At 46.1% G+C, this 22,500-nt stretch overlaps 4 protein-coding genes across 6 annotated transcripts in view; 2 read left to right on the plus strand and 2 right to left on the minus strand.

Moving 5' to 3' along the window:
* LOC310818973 (dynein, cytoplasmic 1, intermediate chain 2a-like) overlaps positions 1 to 2,384 on the plus strand; it is an 8,776-nt gene extending 6,392 nt beyond the window's left edge. For both annotated transcript variants that reach the window (XM_083690103.1, XM_083690102.1), the window contains 2 exons: positions 159 to 284; positions 554 to 2,384. In XM_083690103.1, the coding sequence (XP_083546229.1) occupies positions 159 to 284; positions 554 to 667 (240 nt within the window). In that variant the 3' untranslated portion in view covers positions 668 to 2,384. The remainder of the gene's footprint in view (positions 1 to 158; positions 285 to 553) is intronic.
* Positions 2,385 to 2,524: 140 nt separating this feature from the next.
* slc25a12 (solute carrier family 25 member 12) lies at positions 2,525 to 14,278 on the minus strand. The gene is made up of 18 exons (XM_083690101.1): positions 14,089 to 14,278; positions 13,164 to 13,217; positions 11,212 to 11,357; positions 10,023 to 10,138; positions 9,560 to 9,699; positions 9,298 to 9,444; positions 9,023 to 9,161; positions 8,463 to 8,556; positions 7,814 to 7,898; positions 7,574 to 7,658; positions 7,226 to 7,384; positions 7,086 to 7,138; positions 6,826 to 6,906; positions 6,362 to 6,502; positions 5,802 to 5,940; positions 4,247 to 4,405; positions 4,048 to 4,138; positions 2,525 to 3,872 (listed from the first exon to the last, which is right to left on the minus strand). The coding sequence occupies exons 1-18, from the start codon at positions 14,098 to 14,100 to the stop codon at positions 3,635 to 3,637; spliced, it is 2,079 nt and encodes a 692-aa protein (XP_083546227.1). The 5' UTR covers positions 14,101 to 14,278; the 3' UTR covers positions 2,525 to 3,634.
* A 1,726-nt stretch (positions 14,279 to 16,004) lies between these two features.
* On the plus strand, positions 16,005 to 20,049 carry metap1d (methionyl aminopeptidase type 1D (mitochondrial)). 2 transcript variants are annotated; one of them, XM_083689772.1, is made up of 10 exons: positions 16,005 to 16,061; positions 17,132 to 17,292; positions 17,434 to 17,583; positions 17,792 to 17,940; positions 18,044 to 18,086; positions 18,196 to 18,359; positions 18,439 to 18,536; positions 18,731 to 18,778; positions 18,969 to 19,047; positions 19,326 to 20,049. In XM_083689772.1, exons 1-10 carry the CDS (start codon positions 16,022 to 16,024, stop codon positions 19,414 to 19,416), a joined length of 1,023 nt encoding a protein of 340 aa, XP_083545898.1. In that variant the 5' UTR covers positions 16,005 to 16,021; the 3' UTR covers positions 19,417 to 20,049. The 2 variants fall into 2 exon arrangements, with proteins under 2 accessions (XP_083545898.1, XP_083545899.1); XM_083689773.1 differs by lacking the exons at positions 18,969 to 19,047; positions 19,326 to 20,049 and having other exon boundaries at positions 18,439 to 18,589; positions 18,731 to 18,768.
* Positions 20,050 to 20,496: 447 nt separating this feature from the next.
* On the minus strand, positions 20,497 to 22,116 carry LOC310819236 (homeobox protein Dlx2b-like; the record flags this gene model as incomplete). Its single annotated transcript, XM_083690480.1, has 3 exons — positions 20,497 to 20,775; positions 21,536 to 21,720; positions 21,888 to 22,116. 3 exons carry the CDS (start codon positions 22,114 to 22,116, stop codon positions 20,497 to 20,499), a joined length of 693 nt encoding a protein of 230 aa, XP_083546606.1.
* Between the last annotated feature and the right edge of the window lie 384 nt (positions 22,117 to 22,500).

Consider the following 22,500-nt stretch of genomic DNA (forward strand, 5'->3'; position numbering starts at 1 on the left):
TTGCACATCACATCTCAACACCATGCCTGTTATAAGCGTTGTGTGTGTGTGTGTGTGTGTGTGTGTGTGTGTGTGTGTGTGTGTGTGTGTGTGTGTGTGTGTGTGTGTGTGTGTGTGTGTGTGTGTGTGTGTGTGTGTGTGTGTGTGTGTGTGTGCAGGTCCCCAGTGCCAGTGTGTGTGTAGAAGGGGCTCCGGCGTTGAACCGCGTGAGGTGGGCTCACTCTGGGAGAGAGATCGCCACGGGAGACTCGGACGGACAGGTGCTCGTCTACGACGTCGGAGAGGTGAGACATTATCCCTCCTTTTATCCCCTTTATCCATCCCTCCATCCTCCAGTAGCACCTCTCTACCTCTCCCTCTCTCTGACACACCCCTCCTGGGACTCTCTCTGACCCACCCCTCCTGGGACTCTCTCTGACCCACCCCTCCTGGGACTCTCTCTGACCCACCCCTCCTGGGACTCTCTCTGACCCACCCCTCCTGGGACTCTCTCTGACACACCCCTCCCGGGACTCTCTCTGATGTCTAGTTGTTGTTGTTTGCTCCCGAGCAGCAGATCTGCGTCCCTAAGGCTGATGAGTGGACCCGGTTCGTCCGCACGCTCGGCGAGATCAACGAGAACCGGGACGAAGGGGAGGAGCTGGCCGCACAGCGCCTGATCGCCTGATCGCCTGATCGCTACGGCAACGACAGCGTCACAAAACAGAAGGAAAACGTTGCTTCCTCTGACTTCCAGATCCTCCCTACCTTTTTCCTCACCTGGAGCATGCACAGGCCTGGGGAGAACCATAGAGTTAGAACGAGTAGAACTGACACATAACCACACAACAGTGGTTTTGGGGTATCGTATCCTAAATGAAATTGAAGGCATATAATTAGGATTATGATATATTTTACATTCCCGATGTGCCCACCTTGGAAGGTTGATTGAGATGGGAATACCTGTTCTAGCGGTTCTAACTCTATGGTAAGCTCAGGAATGATGTGTTCCGTCCAGAAGTCTAAACCAACTCAGTCCTTTTCTAAATATGCAAACCTTTGTACACGCACCTTTTTACAACCTTTGACCTTCTGTGTGTTTCTATATATACGTATTTATTTTCCAAGCCTGTTTGTTTTGTCCTCTGGGTGTGTGTGTGTGTGTGTGTGTGTGTGTGTGTGTGTGTGTGTGTGTGTGTGTGTGTGTGTGTGTGTGTGTGTGTGTGTGTGTGTTTTGTCCTCTGGGCTGTGTGTGTGTTTGTTTGTTTTGTCCTCTGGGCTGGGTGTGTGTGTGTGTATGTGTATGTGTGTGTCACTGATGGGGAACACACACTTCAATCAGGTTTTGTACCATGGGCTTTACAGTATTTCCAACGCTGCAGTGGTTATTGTGTACGCTCAGATCAGGTTAACTCAGAACAGCACTAACAGCACACCACCACCACCAGCACTACTGAGCCTCAAGCCTGACCATCACAGAGGAAATACTGTCACATCACAGTGACACTTAATGCGCTGGGCCAGATTTGGGATATTACAGCCTTGATATTGATATTACACACACACACACACTAGGGCTGGGTCAGACTCAAGTTTTAGAAAATCGATTAGTTGATAGGTGCTAGGAGCGATTAAATGATCCCACACCGTGGGGTATTATTTCAACAACAACGTTGCTTGTTCTTGAAGCATGACTGTGTGATTGGCCAGCCAGGAGTGATTTGATCGTGGCATGAATGAAAGAGCAGGGTGACCAAAAATCCCACCTACAATCTCAGACACAAAACACACACTGCAGCCTGCACAGAATCGGACAACAACGTCCTCCTCCTTATTGTCTAACTCCAGCATTATTTATCCTGCTATGTATCAAGATACTGAATGGTTGCACATATTTCAACATTTCATAGATTAACACATCATCCCTGCTGATGGCTTTACAAGTCCAGAACTGGATGTTCGCAACATTAGCACTACCCCAAAGTGTTTTAAAGACAAACTGCTTTTTTTTATTTTTTTTAACTTGCTTTGACGTAGTGACACTAGCTGCTTATTCTAGAGGATGTGTTGAACTGAAGCTAGTATTACTTTGTGTTGTACTGTGCCTGCCTGTATGGTAGTGGAAACCAAGTGTCTCTCTCCTTCCTGAATAGATAATCATTAATTTTGATTTCCTCACATAACAACGTGGACCTAAAGCAGATCCAGAGATATACAGATATCAGTGGAGGTAGGAAATAGGACAGGCTCGCTGTAATGCATGGAATGGAATGGGGAACGTGTTCGATACCATTCCTCATTCCTTTCCATGCATTACAATGAGCCCATCCTCTGATTTCTACCTCCACCAGCCTCCACTGACAGATATACATATATATTTTGCTCTGGACACAATGAATTTGTAATTATACTAAATGTAATAACACTAAATCGTGTGACATGAAGTGACCAAGTCAAGTATTTGACCAAAACTCAAAGTAATGTTTTGTTTGTCCATCCCTTTGCTGCTCATTCCCTTTGAAATAAAGACACTCATTCACATGGGTAAAATTAAAACCATATGGATGATTTATTTCAATACAATACGATAAATGAATTGAAATACATTTAAGTTCATTTATGACCCAATTCTCTGTTCATGATTCTCATTCACCAATAAAACACTTTGTTGAAAAGGTCTGTACATCAATAAGAGTGATTCTCAGAGAGATCAAGGCCCAACATTATTCCAACATTATTCCAACATTACCACAACGTCATTCTTCAAGTAATATGATATTGATCGAATATTACCACAACTTTTTCTAATATTGTCAACTCATTCTTATGTTAGTGTAACATCTTTCCAACGTTACCGTAACATTTCAATTTCCAGTGGTGTGGCGTCTCTGTACAGCAAGATCTACAATATGTACAGTGCGAGGACCAATCAGAGTAGAGCCCTACACAACGCTGTCCAATCAAATATATCCCCTACACACATTACCCAATCAGAGATGCCCTAACCACGCTGTGCATCAGAAAAAAAACGATAGAATATAAACAAATCACTCATGAGAAAAGAGGCGTCCCCAGAGAGAGAAAGAGGGAGGGAGGGAGGGAGAGAGGAGGAGGAGGAGGAGGGAGAGGGAGAAGGCCCCATTTCAATTACTGGTGTCAGCTGAAAGAGGGAGGAACAAATAAAACAGAGTGGAGGAGAGGAGAGAAGAAGAGAGGGAGGGAGGAGAGGAGAGGAGCATGCAGCCACTGGAGACACTCAGAGTTGTGGTTACTGTCACTTTAACATCTGGTCTAGAATCAGCTCTCCAACACCAGGCCAGGAGGAGACCACTGGAATAGACCCTGGGAGGAGTCGCAGGGCTGTGTGTGTGTGTGTGTGTGTGTGTGTGTGTGTGAACAGTACGTGTTTACGTGTGTGGTTATTTGTGCGTGTGTGTACAGTACATGTTTACGTGTGTGTGTTTGTGTGTGTGTGTGTGTGTGTGTGTGTGTGTGTACATGCATGGCCCCTGGGAATGGAGTGTGTTTGTAAGTTAATACAGTATGTTCAGTCTGTCTTGTACAGTATGTGTGTACAGTATTTGTACACAGTGTGTGTGTGTGTGTGTGTGTGTGCATAGCCCCATGTTGTGGAGGAGAGGGGTAATAGGGGGGTCTAGTCAGTCTCCTGGGGGGCGGGGGCAGGGGCGGGGGCTGGAGCCTCCTCTTTAGGGGGGTCTGGGTGGATGGTGACCACTCCGGAGGACTTGAACTTGGGCAGGTGGAGACCAAACTTGTTCTCCACTCCAGCGAAGGTGGCCGCGGCCAGACGGTAGCCTCCTACGTGGTCAGCGCTGACCGGAAGGAGCTCCGAGATACGAGACTTGGGAGTGGGCTCAGAGCCAGCCGGACGACTGAGGAGAGAGGGGGGGGGGGAGAGAGAGAGAGAGGGAGTTATGAGTTTTCTTTTGTATCTGTTTAATTAAAAGGTACTGTGGGACTAGTGGTGGTCCCCAATATTACAGATCATTTCCTCAGGTTATTCACATACACCTGGGCTGAGTCTGACGCATAGCAGCAGTTTCTTACCTGCCACCAAAGTCCACGTAGAACCACCTCTGGAGGAGTTCATAGGTCAACAGAGTCACACCGAACTGAGGAGAGGACCGACACACACGGGCTGGAGAGAAGAGGGAGAGAGAGAGAGAGAGAGAGAGAGAGTGTCAGTGAGGTCTGCTTTCTCTAATGACAGCAACACAGACACACAGCCACACAGACACACACACACCTCCAGCCCCCTTCCACAGAGCTCTGAATCCCTCCTCCTGCATGATCTTCCTGAAGCAGTCGATGACGCCCGTGTAGGTCGTCTGCCCGGCCCTCGCCGCTACCTGCAGGCGCGTCTTTATGACATCAGCGGGCGTCACCAGGGAGGCCGCAGGGATACCTGGGAAGTAAGAGTCAGATAATTACAGTCTAAATCGTTCTAATCTACGATTCAGGACATTCCATTTTCGCTCACGCTTTCTTAACTCCCAGGCTAACTGAAAGCACCCGCGCCCTAAAAAGGGAGGGTAGAAAGGCAGAAAGACAACGGAAGGCCTGTAGTCTCAGCGTTTTCCGCATTCGTTTGAAGGATCCGATGAAGGAATTTAATGCTTCTGTAAAGAAAGCGAGAGAAAAGTATTTCTGTAACCTGATCTCAGTGGAACTCTCATAATCCCAAGAATATTGTTTTGCACTATCGGCAGAATTGTAAACGCCCCCATCAAACGAGGTTACCAACCATTCTCCCGAAGAATGTGAAAACTTCTTGCAATTTTTTTATTTTTTATTAAGAACATTGTAAAGATCAGAGACCAGATCACCTCCCATACGTGACCTGACTGGTACTTACCAATTGTAGGCAAACCTGGATTCATTTGTTCCTGTATCAGATGAAACCCTTATCAAGATTGTATCACACATGAAATCCTCTTCTTGTCCCCTAGATATATTCCCTACTAGACTAAGACTAAAACAAGCAACAGAAACAGCCCCAGCATTAAGGGCTATTATTAATAACTCCCTGGCCACTAGCTCAGTACCACCTTATTTTAAGCATGCTCTTGTCCAACCACTTCTTAAAAAGTCTGAACCCATCAGTTTTAAACAATTTTACACCCATTTCTAAACCCCCCTTTTTTATCCAAAGTTTTTAGAGAAGGTTGTCTATAATCAACTGACTAGGATCTGGATAAAACATTTCTATTTGAAAAGTTCCAATCTGGTTTTCGCCCCTGTCATAGCACTGAAAGTGCTCTATTTAAAGTCACAAACTACCTACTTTTAGCATCTGATTCAGGTCAGTGTTCCATTTTAATTCTCCTTGATCTTAGTGCAGCTTTTGATACAATCAATCACACCATTGTCACAAACTGTCTTAGATAGTGTGTCAGGATTATTGACACTGCCTTAAAATGGCTCTCCTCATACCTCTCAGGCTGACAGTTCTCTGTTGGTCTAGGGAACTTTCACTGTTACGCGGACGACACCCATTATACCCGTTATATCTTCCCATTAAACCCCATGATTCGTCCAGTTTGGCTTCATTTTATTTTTTTGATGCTTATTCGCTTTAATGTCTGTGTTTTACTGTTTCGACTTATATTTTAGTTGTTATTTGCATTGCTGTTTTATCTATTTGTAAAGCACTTTGCAACACTGTTGCGGTACTATATATAAATATAACGGTACTATATATAAATATAATAATATTATTATTATTATTGTAGCATAGCATTATAGCATAGCGTAAGGTGTGTAAAGCCATTGCTACAGGGACAGACAGTATGGTACTGTACCTGCGATGGCTCCAGCAGTAAGCAGCTGTAGAGCTCCCAGTCTCCCCTGCTCATCTGCAAACTCTGCCTTGGTGTGGGCGTACACCGGGAAGTAGATGGCTGAGAAGGGGATGTCTCTCAGGAAACACGCTTTAGCACCCTACAAACACAGACAGAGAGGAGTTGAGTGTGTGTGAGAGAAATTTGCTCGAGGCCAAAACCCTGCTTAAACATATCCTAATGATGTCACATCTATACAAAGTGCCTAGGGGCAGGCCCTTTTTTTTTTTTTTTTTTTTACATTTATGGCATTTAGCAGACGCCTTTATCCAAAGCGACTTACAATAAATACATTTGTTTAAGTTAGTGAATCATCTATCCATCAGACATCATAAGACAAAGTAATCAATGCTCACACCAGGGGCTATTGGCAGTCATAATGCCAGAAGCCTTTATTTTTTATTTTTTTTAATTCATTAATTTTTAAATTATTATTAACAGGAGAGAACTTGTACAGGGGGGTAGTGGTGGTGAAGAGGTCTCTAGGGTATGGGCTAGGGTTAGTACAGGGGTACACGCACCTTGTAGAGGCCGAAGAAGCCCAAGTCCCTGACTACACTGAGGGCCTTGACTCTGGGCCCTGTAGTGATCTCTCCTGCCACCTGCAGGCGGATCTTCACAATCTCTAACGGGTTGGTGAAGATCACTTGGGAGCCTCCTGCCTGGAGAGAGAAAGGGAGGGGGAGGGAGCGAGGAGGAGAGGGAAGTGGAAAGAGAGAGAGAGAGAGGGAGGGAGAGAGGGGGGGGGGGAGAGAGAGGGGGGGGGGAGAGGGAGGGGGGGGAGAGAGAGGGGGGGGGGAGAGGGAGGGGGGGGGGAGAGGGAGGGGTGTTAGATACTGTAAAACAATGATACAATAAAAGCAACAATATGAGGGATGCATCCACACACTGAATAGTCATGACAGATTTCAGAGATTACACCTGACCGGAAACAGTGTCCGCTTCAGGGTGACATGGAAACTGTCATTCCAGTCTTGGTACTCACACAGGCTCCAGACAGCACCTCGGCAACCAGGGGAATAGTGCCGTCCTTCCCAGTGAACTTGTCTCTTACAAAGTCATTCACCTGCAGGCCAGAGAGGAGAGACAGGCAGAGAACAGGTTTAGTGGTTGGGGGAGGGGGCGGGGGGGGTGATGAGCCATTCAAAAGCTGTGGTAAAGTACTTTAGACAGTAAACAGGAAGCAGTCAAGAAGGTCTGTGTGTGTGAAGGGGGGGGGATTATGTGATGGTGGGAGGGGCTCACCGTGAGTTTGATGGCCTTCTCTGGAGCCACGCCTATCAGCTGGGGCAGGAGACCTGCAGGGCAGCATGGGAGAATGAGTCCACTAGGAAAACACTCCTCTCACTGTGAGGACTACAGGAAGGCAGACTGACGTCACCTACCTCTGTAGAAGCCGAAGGCACCCTCGTAGCGCAGAACCTTCTTGGCACAGTCAAAGCTGTTCTTGTACATGAGCTCTCCTACGAAGGAGCTGGTAGACCTCTGGTTCTGCATACGGGTCTTCACCAGGTCAATGGGATACACGGCCGTCGCTCCCGTAGCTGAGTTCAACCACACACACACACACACACACACACACACACACACACACACACACACACACACACGTTAGCTCTCAAACCAGGCCACAAGAAATCAAGGTTTCAATAGGAGAAAAATATAATGTTCAACACTTCCAAACACTCTCCCCTCAGCCCTGGGACAGAGAGGGTGAGAGAGCGCTGACTTACCTCCAGCAATGGCGCCCAGGGTGAACCTATAGGCAGACTCTGCAGCCTGCATATACACAGGCCGTTTGGCATCGCCATGGGACTGCTGCAGAGACCGAGACAGAGAGTGAGGGTGGGGGGGTTAGATATTATAGAATACAGAAATCTGTCAACATGAATATCATGCACATCATCCGTATCTTGATAACGACACATTAAATATTGTTGTAAATTATATACACACACACACACACGTCTTACCTGTTTCTGTGCCTCTACCAAGTGGTAGGGCATGGCTCCTTCCTCTAATGGGGCTATCCTCTCAATGTCCGCCAGGTTCAGGCGCCTGACACACACACATCATCATCATCATCATCATCACCACCATCACCATCATCATCATGCAACAGCCAAGTTCAAATGCTTGAGACACAAGTGGCACATACACTCACTGAACACTTTATTAGGTCCACCTTCTCATAGTGGAGGTGGTGGAATGGTGTGGGGAATGTTTTCTTGGCACACTTTGGGCCTGTTAATACCATCATGTCATCATGGACCAGAATCTCAAAGGAATGTTTCCAACATCTTGTGGAATCAATGCCATGAAGAATTGAGGCAGTTTTGAGAGCAAAGGGAGGCCCTACCCAGTATTAGTATAGTGTTCCTAATAAAGTGCTCAGTGAGGGTATATCACAAGGTTCTCCCCAGGATTTCTGAACAGCATGGCGCTGAATTGTATCATCAAAACCCGAATGGCGTTTATTCATGTCAAAATGTGAAAAAAATGAATTGACTGAGGAATGTCATAACGCTTTGTTTTAAAGATACTCTTACATTCTTTGGGGAGAACCCTGTATCAGGCAGCAGAGCGGTGTGTGGGTGTTTGTGTGTGTGTGTGTGTGTTTACCCAGAGTGGGAGTGTAGGCCTGATAGCTGGTATAGGATGTCGATCTCCATGGGAGTGATCTGGCCAAACTTATTAGCAGCATGAACAAACTCCTCTAGAGAGGGAGAGAGGGAGGAGGAGAGAGAGAGAGAGAGAGAGAGAGGAGGGAGAGAGAGAGAGAGCATGAGAGAGGAGGGAGAGAGAGAGCATGAGAGAGAGAGAGTCAATAATCTATACTATGCACAGTTCACTTCATACACAGGCACATACAAATCTAACACATCGATGGTGAACTCCACTCTCTATCAGTCAACATCACAGCAAGCTGTCGGCAGCTAACAGCAGAGTAGGAAGTATGGTTACACTACACCTCAACATGTGTGTGTGTGTGTGTGTGTGTGTGTGGCGTAGGATCATGGACCCCTCACTGCCAATCATCACACCGGCTAATCAACCCTCCTTCCAGCCCACTCCAATCCTTCTTGTTCAGTGTGTCTGTGCTTATGTGCGCGCATGCCTGTGTGTGTGTGTGTGTGTGTTTGTGAGAGAGACAGACAGACAGGAGGAGTGTGTGTGCCTACCTTTGGTGACCAGTGTATCCTTGCGTGTCCCGGCGAGTGTGCTGTAGATCTTGCGTATCAGCTCCATGTTGTTCAGTAGGGAGTTGAAGGCGTTGAAGTAGGAGAAGCTCACCATGTGAGAGGTGCTGCCCCCTGCAGCCTGGGAGGACAAGAGCAGAGAGAGAGAACGAGTGAGAGAGGAGTTTTAAAATCACTGATACACACACTGTCTGTGTCTCTCCATCCCTCTTTCACTCTGCTACCCCCCCCCCCCCCACCCTCCATCCCTCTCTCACCGAGACCAGGTTTTCCTCCACAAACGGTGTGAGCATGTGGTGTCTTATGGTGGCCATGATGTCACTGAAGTCCATGGCTGAGATGACCCCGCTCTTCCCCATGTCCTTCTGGGCGAACGCCTGGCGAGCATGCTCCAACTGCAGCTCCTACAGGGACATAGGAGGGAGAGTGTGTGTGAGTGGTGTAGAACTGTGTGTGTGATGAGAGTGAGTGTGTGTGTGTATGAGTGTGTGTATGAGTGTGATGAGTGTGTGTGTGTACCTGGAGGAACTGGGTGAACTCCAGGTAGCTGAGGCGTTTCTTGCGGTCGTGCCCGAAGTGCAGGCGTATGAACTCCCCGTCCCAGTTGAAGGGGATGTGGTGGTGCACTGTGGTCTGGCCGAAGATGTCCCGCACATTATCTGGTAAAGGAGAGGAGAGACATCACACACAACACACAGAGCGTGGGCGTGAGTATGTGTGCGACTGTGTGAATCCATGTGTCCACAGACACACACACACACACACACAGAGCGTGGGTGTGTGTGTGTGAATCCATGTGTAATGGCTTAGTCTCTAAACATAATCCTGTTAACAATGTAATGATTATGAAATTCTTTTCCGGGCTGAAAAACAGAGCACCATGGGAATGGCTTAACACACCCACACAGACTTTCACCAGACAGTGCATACATATCTCACACACACACACACACACACACACACACACACAATAGCTGCCTACCAAATGAGATGTCTCCGGTACCGGTCTTGTCAAACAGTTGGAAGGCTACAATGAAGAGGGCGTCCGGAACACACAGTACAGACTCAAACGCTAGGAACTCCTGGAACGAGATCAGCCTGGGTGGGTGTGTGTGTGTGTGGGTGGGTGGGTGTGTGTGTGTGTGCGGGTGGGTGGGTGAGAGAGAGAGAGAGAGAGAGAGAGAAAGAGAGACATTGTTAAAACAAACACGACTCTGGCAACATCTAAGACCATGCTTCACATAAAGGAGATCCAATCAGAAGGACAAGGTTCCGCTTTCACAACAACAACAACAACAACAAAAACATTTTACAAAATGTCAACAATGAAATAAGGAGGGATTGGGTCATGCAGTACTTCTTGAATTATATCATGCAACATATTAACTGTTGACATTACTGTATAAAGCTACTTTGGATTTCAAATTAAGTTAAGTTTCTCTTGTCTGAGGGTAAAGTAAGTAACTTGTTAGGATAGCTGATGGGAGGTCTTTACTTTCAACAGAAGCTCTGAATGACACAGGCGTATGCATCTGAACCCTGCAAGACACAACCGCACATCAACCAGCGCGTGCGTGCGTGCGCACACACACACACACACACACCTTCCAAACGCCGCACGCACACACCTTCCAAACGCCATGTCCACACACAACTTCCACATAGACACTGCAGAAATAGATCCAACTGTACAGGTAGTACAGAACAACTTGACATGACATTTGTCATAAATAGACCATGTGTGCTTTGTACTGTTTGCACTAATTCACTCATCTTTTTTTAACAGTTTGTCTGTTAGAGGTCAGCTGGTTTAAGGGGGGTGACCCTTGTAGCCAAACAAATCAGAGTTTTTCCTTGAAGGAAATAATGCTTTCAGGATGACATTAACCATTAACTCAGTGTGTGAGGGGTTGGCCTATGACTGCAGGCAATTCCGGTGAGACTACTGCTGCACAACGTGTGTGTGTGTGTGTGTGCACGCACACGCACACGCGCACACGTGTACGTGTGAGTTTTATGAAGACATTTATTAAGGCTATTAAGACAGCTACTGTTCGGACAGACGCAATAACTTCTATTAACATGATAAGCAGCAGCACTCAGAAAACCTCTCTATCTGTGTGTGTGTGTATGTGCGTGCGTGCGTGCGTGCATGCGTACACTCTACGTACCCGTCTTTGGTAGTATCGGCCACTCCGGCGATGAGCTGTACAGTTTTGGGGTTGTGGTGTATCTGTGTGTGCAGTCCCAGGTACTTCTGCACAAAGTCTCCCGGGGTCATAAACCTCTCCCCCTCCTTGTCCACCACACTGGCATTCTGAAGGGGTTAGATTTACACCGCAAACAACACTGTGAACGTGGGTTGCCCTTCCTCACTCCACAACTCTTAGGCCTAACAGCCTCGTTCTAGTCACTGTTTCTAAATTTGAGAGAGAGTTCTCAGTATAATCCAAACATTTTGTGTACGGACAACACAGGAACGCAGGGCAGTGCACACAGATGTGCGTGTGAAGAAACACAGCACGGCTTTGTAATGTCTTTACGTAACGTTTCTCACGTGTCACGGGCCCTAAGCCCTCTTGTGGGCTTTACGCCATGTTTTCAGTCAGCTCCGTTAACCGACGAAAGGCTGACTTGTTTCGTCAACAGAGGAAATGTCACTCGAGCACAATGACGACGGCGGGAAAGGAAAACTACAGTACCCAGTGTGCACTGCTGCACAGTCAAAACGCCGCAAACCCTTACATACAGCAGAGCCTTCACTCAACCGTGAGGAACACGCCTCCTCGCGTCCTCCACCCGCGTCCTCATTGGAGGAGAGGATTTCTCCCCTCACATATTCTCACATATGCTTTTTTTGAGGATGAAGCGGGCGGAGGACGGAGGAGTCGTGCGTTCCTCAACGGGACCTGCAACAGCGCCCTTGCGCCTGTAGCTACAACTAGTCTACTGATCGGATGGGTCAAAAACCCGAATGCCCTGTTGGAATCGAGAATCTCTTCTCTCGACTGTAGGAGGGACCTAGCGAAGCAGGCTAAACCGCACAGCCGTGTCACTATGACCTATGACCTTCTCTCTCCTCTGACCTGACATGCCTGTAGCCCACAATGCATAACCTACAGTCTCCAGTACATTCTAAAAGGATATATATAGGGCCTCTCTCAGGGCGAGGGACTAAAGCTATATGACACAAACACAATGTGGACACACACACACACACACACACAAACGCACACAAACACACACAAACACACACAAACACACACAAACACACAGTTCAGCTACACTATGCAGGTATTCAACGGCGCTGTTCCCGCACACCACTCAGACAACTGCTGACATGCAAATGTCATATGGTGAAACACATAAGCCCTTATCTACATGCCCGTACATGCCCATGTGGCCTAGCCTGCTACGTGGAATGACACAAGTTGCCTCACAACAACTATAAAAGTCTAAAATCACCCCCTCTCCTACATCTGTACTGATGTGACGGAGCCGTACAGGTGAAAGCAAACTATTTTAAGCCTTCAGGGCAGACGAGGAAGGAGGAGGCAAGGAGAGGAAGTTACTGTTCCGATGCCAGTCGTGGACGAGAGGGCATTTACCCCATGATCCTTTAACAACAGCAGTTACACAAGAGATAAAGTGTGTGGAAATCACTGATCCTGAGCTGATGAGCCTGACGTCATGTGTGTGTGTTTGTGTGTGTGTGGAGGATGGGGTCTTTATAGAATGTGGTGAGACACAGGCTCCTGCAGCCCAGTCATCACCTTTCATCTTTAACCTTGCCGTCTGACAGACAGAAGCTCACAGCTATGTTTGTTAATTAGAAGTATTTCATCCTTAAAGGGAAAGAAAGTGAGAAGCTGCAGTCTGATTCTCTACCCTTCTACTGGACGAGTGCAGGTCTCCTCATTCCAACATCCACACACACACACACACACACACACACACACACACACACACACACAAAACAAACAATGACCTTCTTAAGGAGCTACAGTCAGACTATGTAGACTTTAGTTCTGTTTCAACTAATCGTAGTCTTCAATTCAGAGTCATGATTGGCTGAATCAGGTGTGTTAGTTCTAGGTTGGACGACAAGGAGACTTCTTCTTACCTTCTGAAAGATCAACTTCAGCTCGCTTGGGTCCGCGCGTTTGGTGGATTGCACCTGCAGGGTTAGGAGCCAAATGAATGTTATTTAGTGAAATAGGTATCATAACCAGCTGACAAATACTCTTAATGAATATTGAGACTGTTTAAAATCGTGGTTCCAATGATGAAGCTCATTTATGCAAAACATAAAAACTTGTGAAAAACTAGCAAATATCTATCGTAGCAGCACTGGAGACGATTTTGTCTAATTGAGCACGACACTGCGAAAACACAGTCGCCTTTTTTTTTTTTTTTTGTCTCCTTGCAATTGCAAAGGACACATTTGGAGGACCAAGGAGACTCCAAGAGCAAGCACAGTATTCAAGACACTGCTATTCTGCGAGTCCGACAAAGCTTGTTCTGTCAAAAGCTCTAATGCAAGCAATCACATAGAACACTAGTACTAGTACTAGTACCTAACAACATCACTCTTTAACCAGGAAACATAACGGGCTATTAACAAGCTAGGCTAGCTACACAAGCCAGTAATTGGCTAGCTAGCAGGCTATCCAAATGAAGAAGACACAAACCGTTGCAATGACAAGTTAAGTCAAAAACAGCAAAGAGACGTTGGCTGCAAAGTGATGCGGTTGTCATTGTATTGTAATATCTCTCTAGTAACCAAATCAATCTAACAGATCCAGATGGTTAGCCTTATCGGTAACTCGTGATTGTGGATGTTTCATTCAAGGCCATAGATCGAGCGTTAGCGTAGTGATGCCAGGACCTGTAAATACACTACACCCGTAAAAAAATAAAAAAAAAGGACTCTAAGGATAAGCCCCTAAATCCGTAGCACCACATTCCCAATAGAGCAGAAGGAACGAAACATGCAGACAACATTAACAGCGATTTGTGAAAGGTAAAGATTGCGATGCCGAAGTCACCTTGACCGCCATGCTGGTTTTGACGTCACGTACACTAGCGAGCGCAAGCGCTTGGAGACCTTGTTGTAATTCCAGTCAAAAAAAATAAAAATGGAAAATCAAAAGCGAGCGAGCGGCAAAAGTGTCAACACAATCTGAGTTGACACTTCCCCCGTACCCGCTGTCAATCCCTGTGTGGTTCACTATGTCTTTCTGCGGATGGTGGGGTGTGTCTTGTATTCTAGTTGTTGTTAGACTGTTTTCATTCCCCGGTTTGGAGGTTGGTCGTAAAGGACACGTCCTTTCCTGCAGGGTTGAAACCTGAGCTCGAATCTACACAAGGTCTAATTAGCCTGATTAGTCGTTCCACAGTTTTGTTTGCTTTCATGGTGACTCAAACCATGGATTGAGTGGATAAAATACATTCTGCATGCAATGTAGATATGCACCCATCATTAGTCTATGATAAATACACTGACTGTAGAGTGTCCCCCTGTATAGGCCGAACATAAATGGATTCACTAAATCTGCGAGGTTTGAATTTAACAGCAGCTAATCCAATCGCCTAATCCATTTTGTTATCCTACCTTGTTAAAACCATCACAACCGTTCTTATTCTCTAAAAGTTGTTTGTACATAAATGCCCCAAAACTGAAGTCTTTACTTCACAGTGTGATGATTCAGGCTGTAATCATTTAAGTTTTCCCATCCCAGATTCCAACTAAACTCACACCCTGATGTCTAACCCATAGCATTGTGTGTGTACACTGTCCTGTAATCCAGTTAAGTGTGAAGAGGGTTTAATGGGGTTTAGTAATTAGGAATGGGTGTTGGCCTAACCCTACAACAAGGATAGCAGAGGCTGTAGCCAACTGGCATGCACTGTCTCTGGTCTTTCTCTTTCATTTTCACTCTTTCCCTGCTCCCTTTCTCTCCCTCCTTCCATCCCTCTCCTCTCACCTTCTTTCTCTGTTGGAGAATCAGGGTGCAAACACTACCCCTGGTCCCCTTGGCAGAGGCTTGTATGCTTATATGGACACACACACACACACACACACACACACACACACACACACACACACACAGAGACTTTCAAGGCTACTCTGCATAAAACATACAGAGAGCTGTTGTCATGTTTGTCTTTCTATTCCAGTGGAAGTTATCTAACTGGTTGACCTTGATGAGGTGTCTGTATGATAAGGATAGGAGATTCCATTGATAAGGTGACCTATATATATATATATATATCCACTACAGACACATCACTGGTTTATCCTTGTCTACAAAGTTATGTCAGTAATGTTTTCTGTGTGTGTGTGTGTGTGTGTGTGTGTGTGTGTGTGTGTGTGTGTGTGTGTGTGTGTGTGTGTGTGTGTGCCTGATGGTGTTTCCTATAACACCGAGCTGTGCTCCAGGTTTGCAGGCAGCGATGGCCTGATCTCTGCACTGCCCGGCAGCCAGTTTGAAGCAGCTATTTAAATAAAGTTATTTTCAAGTGAAGCCTTCTTTTCAGGTCAAACCTGTTCAGCTTGTGTGTGTGTGTGTGTGTGTTTGTGTGTGTGTGTGTGTGTGTGTGTGTGTGTGTGTGTGTGTGTGTGTGTGTGTGTGTGTGTGTGTGTGTGTGTGTGTGTGTGTGTGTGTGTGTGTGTGTGTGTGTGTGTGTGTGTGTGTATCTGCTCTCAGTAATAAAGTAGTATTCAAATGCTCTATTATCTCCCAGGCTATATCTACAAAATTCATCACAGCTCAGGCACCCTGAATCCCTAAAGCAACTTTAAACCAAACATTAGTAGGCTAAACTATAATAAATTAGTTTTTTTAGAGAACACAAATTCAATGTTTGCTTTTAGTTGTCCATGTATTTATTTGTACCCTTAGTTTAGTCAATTGTGAAAGTGTTCTGTACCAATTGCCCTATGACGCAGTTGTCACGTGATTCTCCACTACAAACAATATGGCGGCGCCCTGTGCCGCTAAGTTTGTATCAAGAGCAGGTAAGTACACTCTTATCAACCGCTAATTGGAGACACAGCATCAATGACTGCTTACCTAACGAGGGTGAATGAATTAAATGTAAGCAATGATTTATTGAAATTGCAATACAAAGATGACAACGCCTTTAAAGTCAAACCGCGAAGCGTTCGCGTGTTTCGTAATTCCAGACTGACAGCTTGATACAACGTTTTTTGTGTGAGCCACACGACTGTCTACTTGTCTGTCTTTACATCAGATAGATGCATTCCATGATTGGAGGAGCTGGCTGGGTAGTCGTTGCTAACTACTCGCAGACAAACAAAACGTCAAACGTATGATAGGCTTTTGACAGGTACAGGTGCCTTAGGTGAAAGGGTCGATGACCTTACCCTCAAATTCACTTTTTAGTGGGCTTCAACTATTGTTATTACTCATTCTTCTTCTTCTTCTTCTTCTTCTTCTTCTTCTTCTTCTTCTTCTTATTCCAATTCTTCTGATTTTTCTTCTACAGCTTTTAAGCTATTCACACCAATCAAACTTTAAAACGTGCAGAGGGGTCTAACTTGAGTTGCCCACATTTACATTTTTCAAACTCATTATACCTTGTACACTATTAAGATTTTTATAACTCAAAAACTCCTATCTTTTAACATGGTGGAATGTTGATTTAGGCCAACATTCTGAGAACCCTATTGTTACTGCAACTGCTATGGATCGTCCAAACCGTCTTTAATCTACCAAAATAAGAGTTGACAAGCCCACAACGTTTCTTCTGGAACTTTTTCTAGTTTCCATGTGTAATGTCCCATTCACAGATATTTGGCTGTTAGGCCTAGGGACATGTCCTATCATAAAAACTCACTAGGCTACCTCTTTCTACACTCTAATCCAAATGACTGTGTGTGTCATAGTTCTATTTTGATTACATCAAGCGTAATTGGCTAACATCATTATTTCTAGACTAGACTACTCGGCCCACTGTTATTAAGTTATCGTGTGTGTGTGCGTGAGCAAGAGATTTGTGTGTGAGAGCAAGCTTCATGCTTTCCCCTTGTTCTCTCTCTGTCTCTCTCTCTCTCTCTCTCTCCAGGATTAGGGGGTTTCCTCCAGAGGGGGTGTGGTCTGGCGGGGTGCAGCCCCCCTCGGGGCATCCTATCCCAGCAGCATCGGCGGTTCTTCTGGAGGAAGTGGAAAAGTTCCCACAGTGTAGTCCGGCCGGCGACAGTCAGACCTGCTTACTCTGTGCCCAAGGTACAGTCAGAACTCACTTTCCCACAATGCAGCACTTGAACCTCATTCAGTATGATACAGTGCTCTGAAATAGAAGGCTAGACTAAAGCTAACCCCTCCTCCTTCCTCCCTCCTCCCTTCCCCTCCTTTCTCTGTCTGTAGCACATCTTGCGTCCTGACTATGTAGGCAGTGGTGTGGTGCCAGACTGGCCAGACTACATAGAGATTAAAGACCAGGAGCAGATACAGGGCCTGACCAGAGCATGTCAACTAGCCAGACAAATACTGCTACTGGCCGGCCGCAGTCTGAAGGTAGAGCGCCTGTCTGTCTGCCTGTGTGTCTCTGTCTGTCTGTCCTTTTGTCTGTCTGTCTGTCTGTCTGTCTGCCTGCCTGCCTGCCTGCCTGTCTCTGTCTGTTTGTCTGTCTGTCTCTCTCTGTCTGTCTGTCTGTCTGTCTGTCGGTCTGCTATCCGCCTGCCTGTCTGTTTGTGACGTCACTGATTTGACCTCTGATCCCCAGGTTGGCATGACGACAGACGAGATAGACTTCATTGTTCACCAGGAGACGATCAGGCACAACGCGTACCCCTCCCCCCTCCGATACGGGGGGTTCCCCAAGTCTGTCTGTACGTCTGTCAACAATGTGGTGTGTCACGGCATACCTGACAGGTAAACACAGGAGGGATTACCTCTTTACCTTCCACTTCACCTTCCTTCAGAGCCATTTCTATCTCTACCACCAAGTGTCTTTATTATTGTTTCTGCCTTCCAGTCGACAGCTTCACGATGGAGATATCATCAACGTTGATGTGACTGTGAGTTTTCCCCTCTTCACACACACACACACACACACACACACCGCCATTTCTAACCACTATGCCCCCCTCCCCCCACCCACCCACCCACCCACCCTCTCCTTTTCAGGTGTATCTGGAGGGTTACCACGGCGACACCTCAGAGACTTTTCTCATTGGAGACGTGGACGAGGGTGGCCGGAGACTGGTGGAGACGGCCAGGCAGTGCAGAGATCAGGCCATCGCTGCCTGCAGACCGGGAGCACAGCTCGGTGTTATAGGAAACACCATCAGGTACACACACACACACACACACACACACACACACACAAAGCCTTGTGTAAGCTGATGTGTCTTTCTCTCCCTCCTACAGTGATATAGCCAACTCCAACGGTTTCTGTGTGTGTCCATACTTCATTGGTCACGGCATCGGCTCCTACTTCCATGGCCACCCTGAGATATGGCACCATGGTAAGGTGTTAGCACACACAGCTTAAAGGGATGGTCTGAGATATGGCACCATGGTAAGGTGTTAGCACACACAGCTTAAAGGGATGGTCTGCTGAAAATACAGATGGACCCAATTATAAATGATTGGCAGGTAATGGTAGCACCCCTAACTGTAGCATCTCTCTCTCTCTCTCTCTCTCTCTCTCATTCCTCAGCTAATGATAATGACATGACCATGGATGAAGGGATGGCTTTCACTATAGGTCAGTTACTTTACTCATCAACGTCAACCAGTTAGATAACTTCCACTGGAATAGAAAGACAAACATGACAACAGCTCTCTGTATGTTTTATGCAGAGCAGCCTTGAAAGTGCGTGTGTGTGTGTGTTAATGTTTAGTGTGTGTGCTTTGTGGTTGTTGGGTGTTTAATATGAATCTTGATGTGTATGCAGAGCCAATTCTGATGGAGGGGTCCTCAGAGTTCAGAATCTTGAGGGACAATTGGACAGCAGTGTCTGCAGACGACAAAAGGTAAGCCCCTTATAGCGTACATGAGGCTGTTCCAAACAGTTATAGCAAGGGAGGTTTTTCCTTGTCAGGTCACATGGTTAGGCCTCAGGGCCCTAGTTATAACCTACATATCGCTGAAAAAAAAAAAGAATGTCTTGTGGCCCTTCATAACTGAGTTACTAGCTATATGCTTAGCTGAAATATCAACCCAGGAGAGCCAACCCCTGAAACGTGTGTGTGTGTGTGTGTGTGTGTGTGTCTGTGTGTGTGTCTGTGTCTGTGTCTGTGTCTGTGTCTAGGTCAGCCCAGTTTGAACACACGGTGGTCATCACGTCTGATGGAGTGGATATTCTCACTAAGCTACCGGAGGAGGACCACCCGTCACAATGAGGAATCTGACCTGAATCTGATCTGAGAACAGTACAACATGTTTAGAAACGTGATATGTTCACCTCATTTCAAATCTATCCTGTTTCATTTCATACTGTAGGAGTAGGGATTGACATATAGGCTAGCTCAGGCTGTCTTAGTAATGTGATGTGATGTGTTGGTCTGGTTTTGTGGTTGGGTATGTCCTGGATGGATGTTGTTGTTTTTTTTTTAAACAGAAAAAAAGCCAGTTTACGTCAAGTTGTATACTGTTACAGGGGTTTACACTCCAAAATGTTTTTGAATGTTTCCGAACATTTTGCCCTCCTAAACACAACTGTTTAAGGTCAGCTGACCACACCCTAACTACACTGTACAACCACATCCACATCACCAAGCCTGACCATGGGCCAGTTAACCACACAGAGAATGGGAACTAGGCTGGACACATGACACTACTGATGCTCATGCATCTTTTGTATGTCTGCAGTGTAAAAAGTCATTATTTAAATAAAGCTTTATTTCAATTTTAATTAGAAAACCTCAGCTGTCTTTGGGCATACAAACAACAAAATGTGGTCACTGTAATGTAATATAAGTGTGTGTGTCTGTGTGTGTGTGTGCGTATGTGTGTGTGAGAGAGAGAGAGACCTTGGTGCACTCTGCATTTGAAAATCAACACACTTAAGTCGTGGAAATCGAATAATCCCAATTAGGAGAGCTTACTATTTATGCATCATAAGATTACCTTGTAGTAATGTCGTTAGGACTGGGAGATTCGCTGAGAAATATGTCTAAGGAGATCATTATATCTCTGCATGATGTCATTTTGTGCTCCATTTGGTATTTACGATTTATTCTATTATCCCAATCATATCTATAATTATGTTAACCGTATAGCCTACAGCGGGTATGTTGTGCTGTCTCTTTCCCAATTAGATATTTGCTTACCAGTGGCATTTGATTCAACTTTACTCAGCTCAAGCTTGAATATCAGCTTTACAAACAAACATGCTGACAAATGAGAAAAATAATTCACATTGCAGGTTGTCAGCATGATTGCGTCCTAGCCTTCCGTCGACTCTGCAGAGTGAATGGTGGTTAGGAGCACGTCGCAGAGTCCGTTCCTGGGCACCACGAGTAATTGCCGTACAACGACTGAGCGTTCATGTTTGGCGGGAAATAGTCCTCCTGCTCTCCTCCTCTGTTTGTTTCCACGTCGATATTCCTGTAATTTGGGATGTCCCACGGCATCATTGACGCCCGCGGAGAGCTGGACCGGGGGGAGCTACCGGGGGTCGCGTGCTGCTCCGGCGGGATCTTCCCGTTTCTCCACAGCTTCTTCAACTTGGAGCGACGGTTCTGAAACCAGATCTTCACCTGGGAGTGGACACAGAGGCAGCTGCTGTTTAACACCACATAGAATACATATAAACATATACATACACTCACCCAACACTTTATTAGGAACACCTGTACACCTTCTCGTGGTGTAATGGTGTGGGGAATGTTTTCTTGGCACACTTTGGGCCTGTTAATACCAATCAATCATCACTTGAATGCCACAGCCTATTTGAGTATTGTTGCTGACCATGTGCATCCCTTCATGGCCACGATTTACCCATCTTCTAATGGCTACTTTCAGCATGATAATGCACCATGTCCCAAAGCAAAAGTCGTCTCAAACTGGTTTCATGAACATGACAATGAGTTCAGTGTTCTTCAGTGGCCTTCCCAGTCACCGGATCTGAATCCAATAGAACACCTTTGGGATGTGGTAGAACGGGAGATTCACAGCTTGAAAGTGCACCTGAAAAATCTGCAGCAATTGCGTGATGCAATCATGTCATCATGGACCAGAATCTCAAAGGAATGTTTCCAACATCTTGTGGAATCAATGCCACGAAGAATTTAGGCTGTTTTGAGAGCAAAGGGAGGCCCTACCCAGTATTAGTATCGTGTTCCTAATAAAGTGTTCGGTGAGTGTACATACCCTACAACTAAAACACAGATGGGTGAAACATAGCTTGGAGGGACGGCTTTCGCACATTCGCGAAATGAAAGACGTCATATGGACAACTCTTAAAACATACAATATATATTTTAGTCTAATCCGTGGTCTGAGAATAATGGAAGGCACCTGCGTTTGCGTGAGTCCCAGTGACGCGGCTAGCTCTGCGCGCTCAGGTAAAGCCAGGTACTGCGCCACTCGGAACCTCGCCTGTAGCGCGTGCAGCTGCAGACTGGAGTAGATGGTTCTGGGCTTCCGGATCTTCTTAGGTTTTCCCTTTATAGTCCTGACCTTAGTCTCCGTCTCCTCTTTCTCTGGAAACAAAGCGTAATGTGGGCTATTACTGTACAGCCACGATAAGGAGAATAATGGCATATACAAAGGAATTACGCACAGAAGGAGAGGCATTACGCACACGACTCATTACAATTTTGGAGCTGCAAACTCATTAAACGGCATTCAGTGTCATTCAGTTACCCACCTGTGTCTCCGGTGAGGGACGTGAAGCCCGTGTATGATCCGTAACCGTAAGAGGCGGAGTACCCAAACTCATAACTCCCGGGACTGTCTTCGTTGTTCCCGTGAAATACGTGGGAGCTGAAGTCGACCTGGTGCGTCCCCATGAAGTGTCCGTTACTGAAGAAGTTACTTTCTGTTGCCGTTACCGGTGCCGTTACCTGTGGAGTTGGGCATTCCTGTGATTCATGCATGCTGTAGTAGTGGTCCAAAGTAGTCTGAGTTGACTGCATATTCCAAAAGTCATCAAAGTCATCCCTTCATGAACTTAGAATACAAAGTATTTTCTCCAAGAGAAGACGATTTAGTGTTATTCTATTCTATTCCATTCCATTCTTCAAAAAGTGGTGGTATCTAGAGCAGAAAGGTAATTACTTCTTAAAATAATTATAATCATCCATATTTCAGGGTTTGAGCTGCTATTTTCTGCCATCCTTCCAGGACATCTTGGATCTACAGAAGTCTGCAGAAGTCTTTTCATCCGAGTATGAAGTGATGCTGGCGTGGGCGCGTGGTATCCTATAATATTCCGTGTGACGTTAGGCTTGACAAGGGTAGGTGGGTATGAAGCCGGAGTA

The sequence above is a fragment of the Argentina silus genome, assembly GCF_951799395.1.
Source record: "Argentina silus genome assembly, chromosome: 18".
Classification (NCBI taxonomy): domain Eukaryota; kingdom Metazoa; phylum Chordata; class Actinopteri; order Argentiniformes; family Argentinidae; genus Argentina; species Argentina silus.

Bases quoted from the DNA above. Each gene is read 5' to 3' on its own strand.
- metap1d (XM_083689772.1), top strand. From the start codon at position 16,022: ATGGCGGCGCCCTGTGCCGCTAAGTTTGTATCAAGAGCAG. The intron at 17,584-17,791 runs GTAGAGCGCCTG...TCTGATCCCCAG, and splicing joins TGGCCGGCCGCAGTCTGAAG to GTTGGCATGACGACAGACGA. The intron at 18,779-18,968 runs GTCAGTTACTTT...ATGTGTATGCAG, and splicing joins AGGGATGGCTTTCACTATAG to AGCCAATTCTGATGGAGGGG.
- slc25a12 (XM_083690101.1), bottom strand. The intron at 10,139-11,211 runs GTACGTAGAGTG...ACACCCACCCAG, and splicing joins GCCGATACTACCAAAGACGG to GCTGATCTCGTTCCAGGAGT. The intron at 6,503-6,825 runs GTGAGTACCAAG...TTCTCTCTCCAG, and splicing joins AGGTGCTGTCTGGAGCCTGT to GCAGGAGGCTCCCAAGTGAT.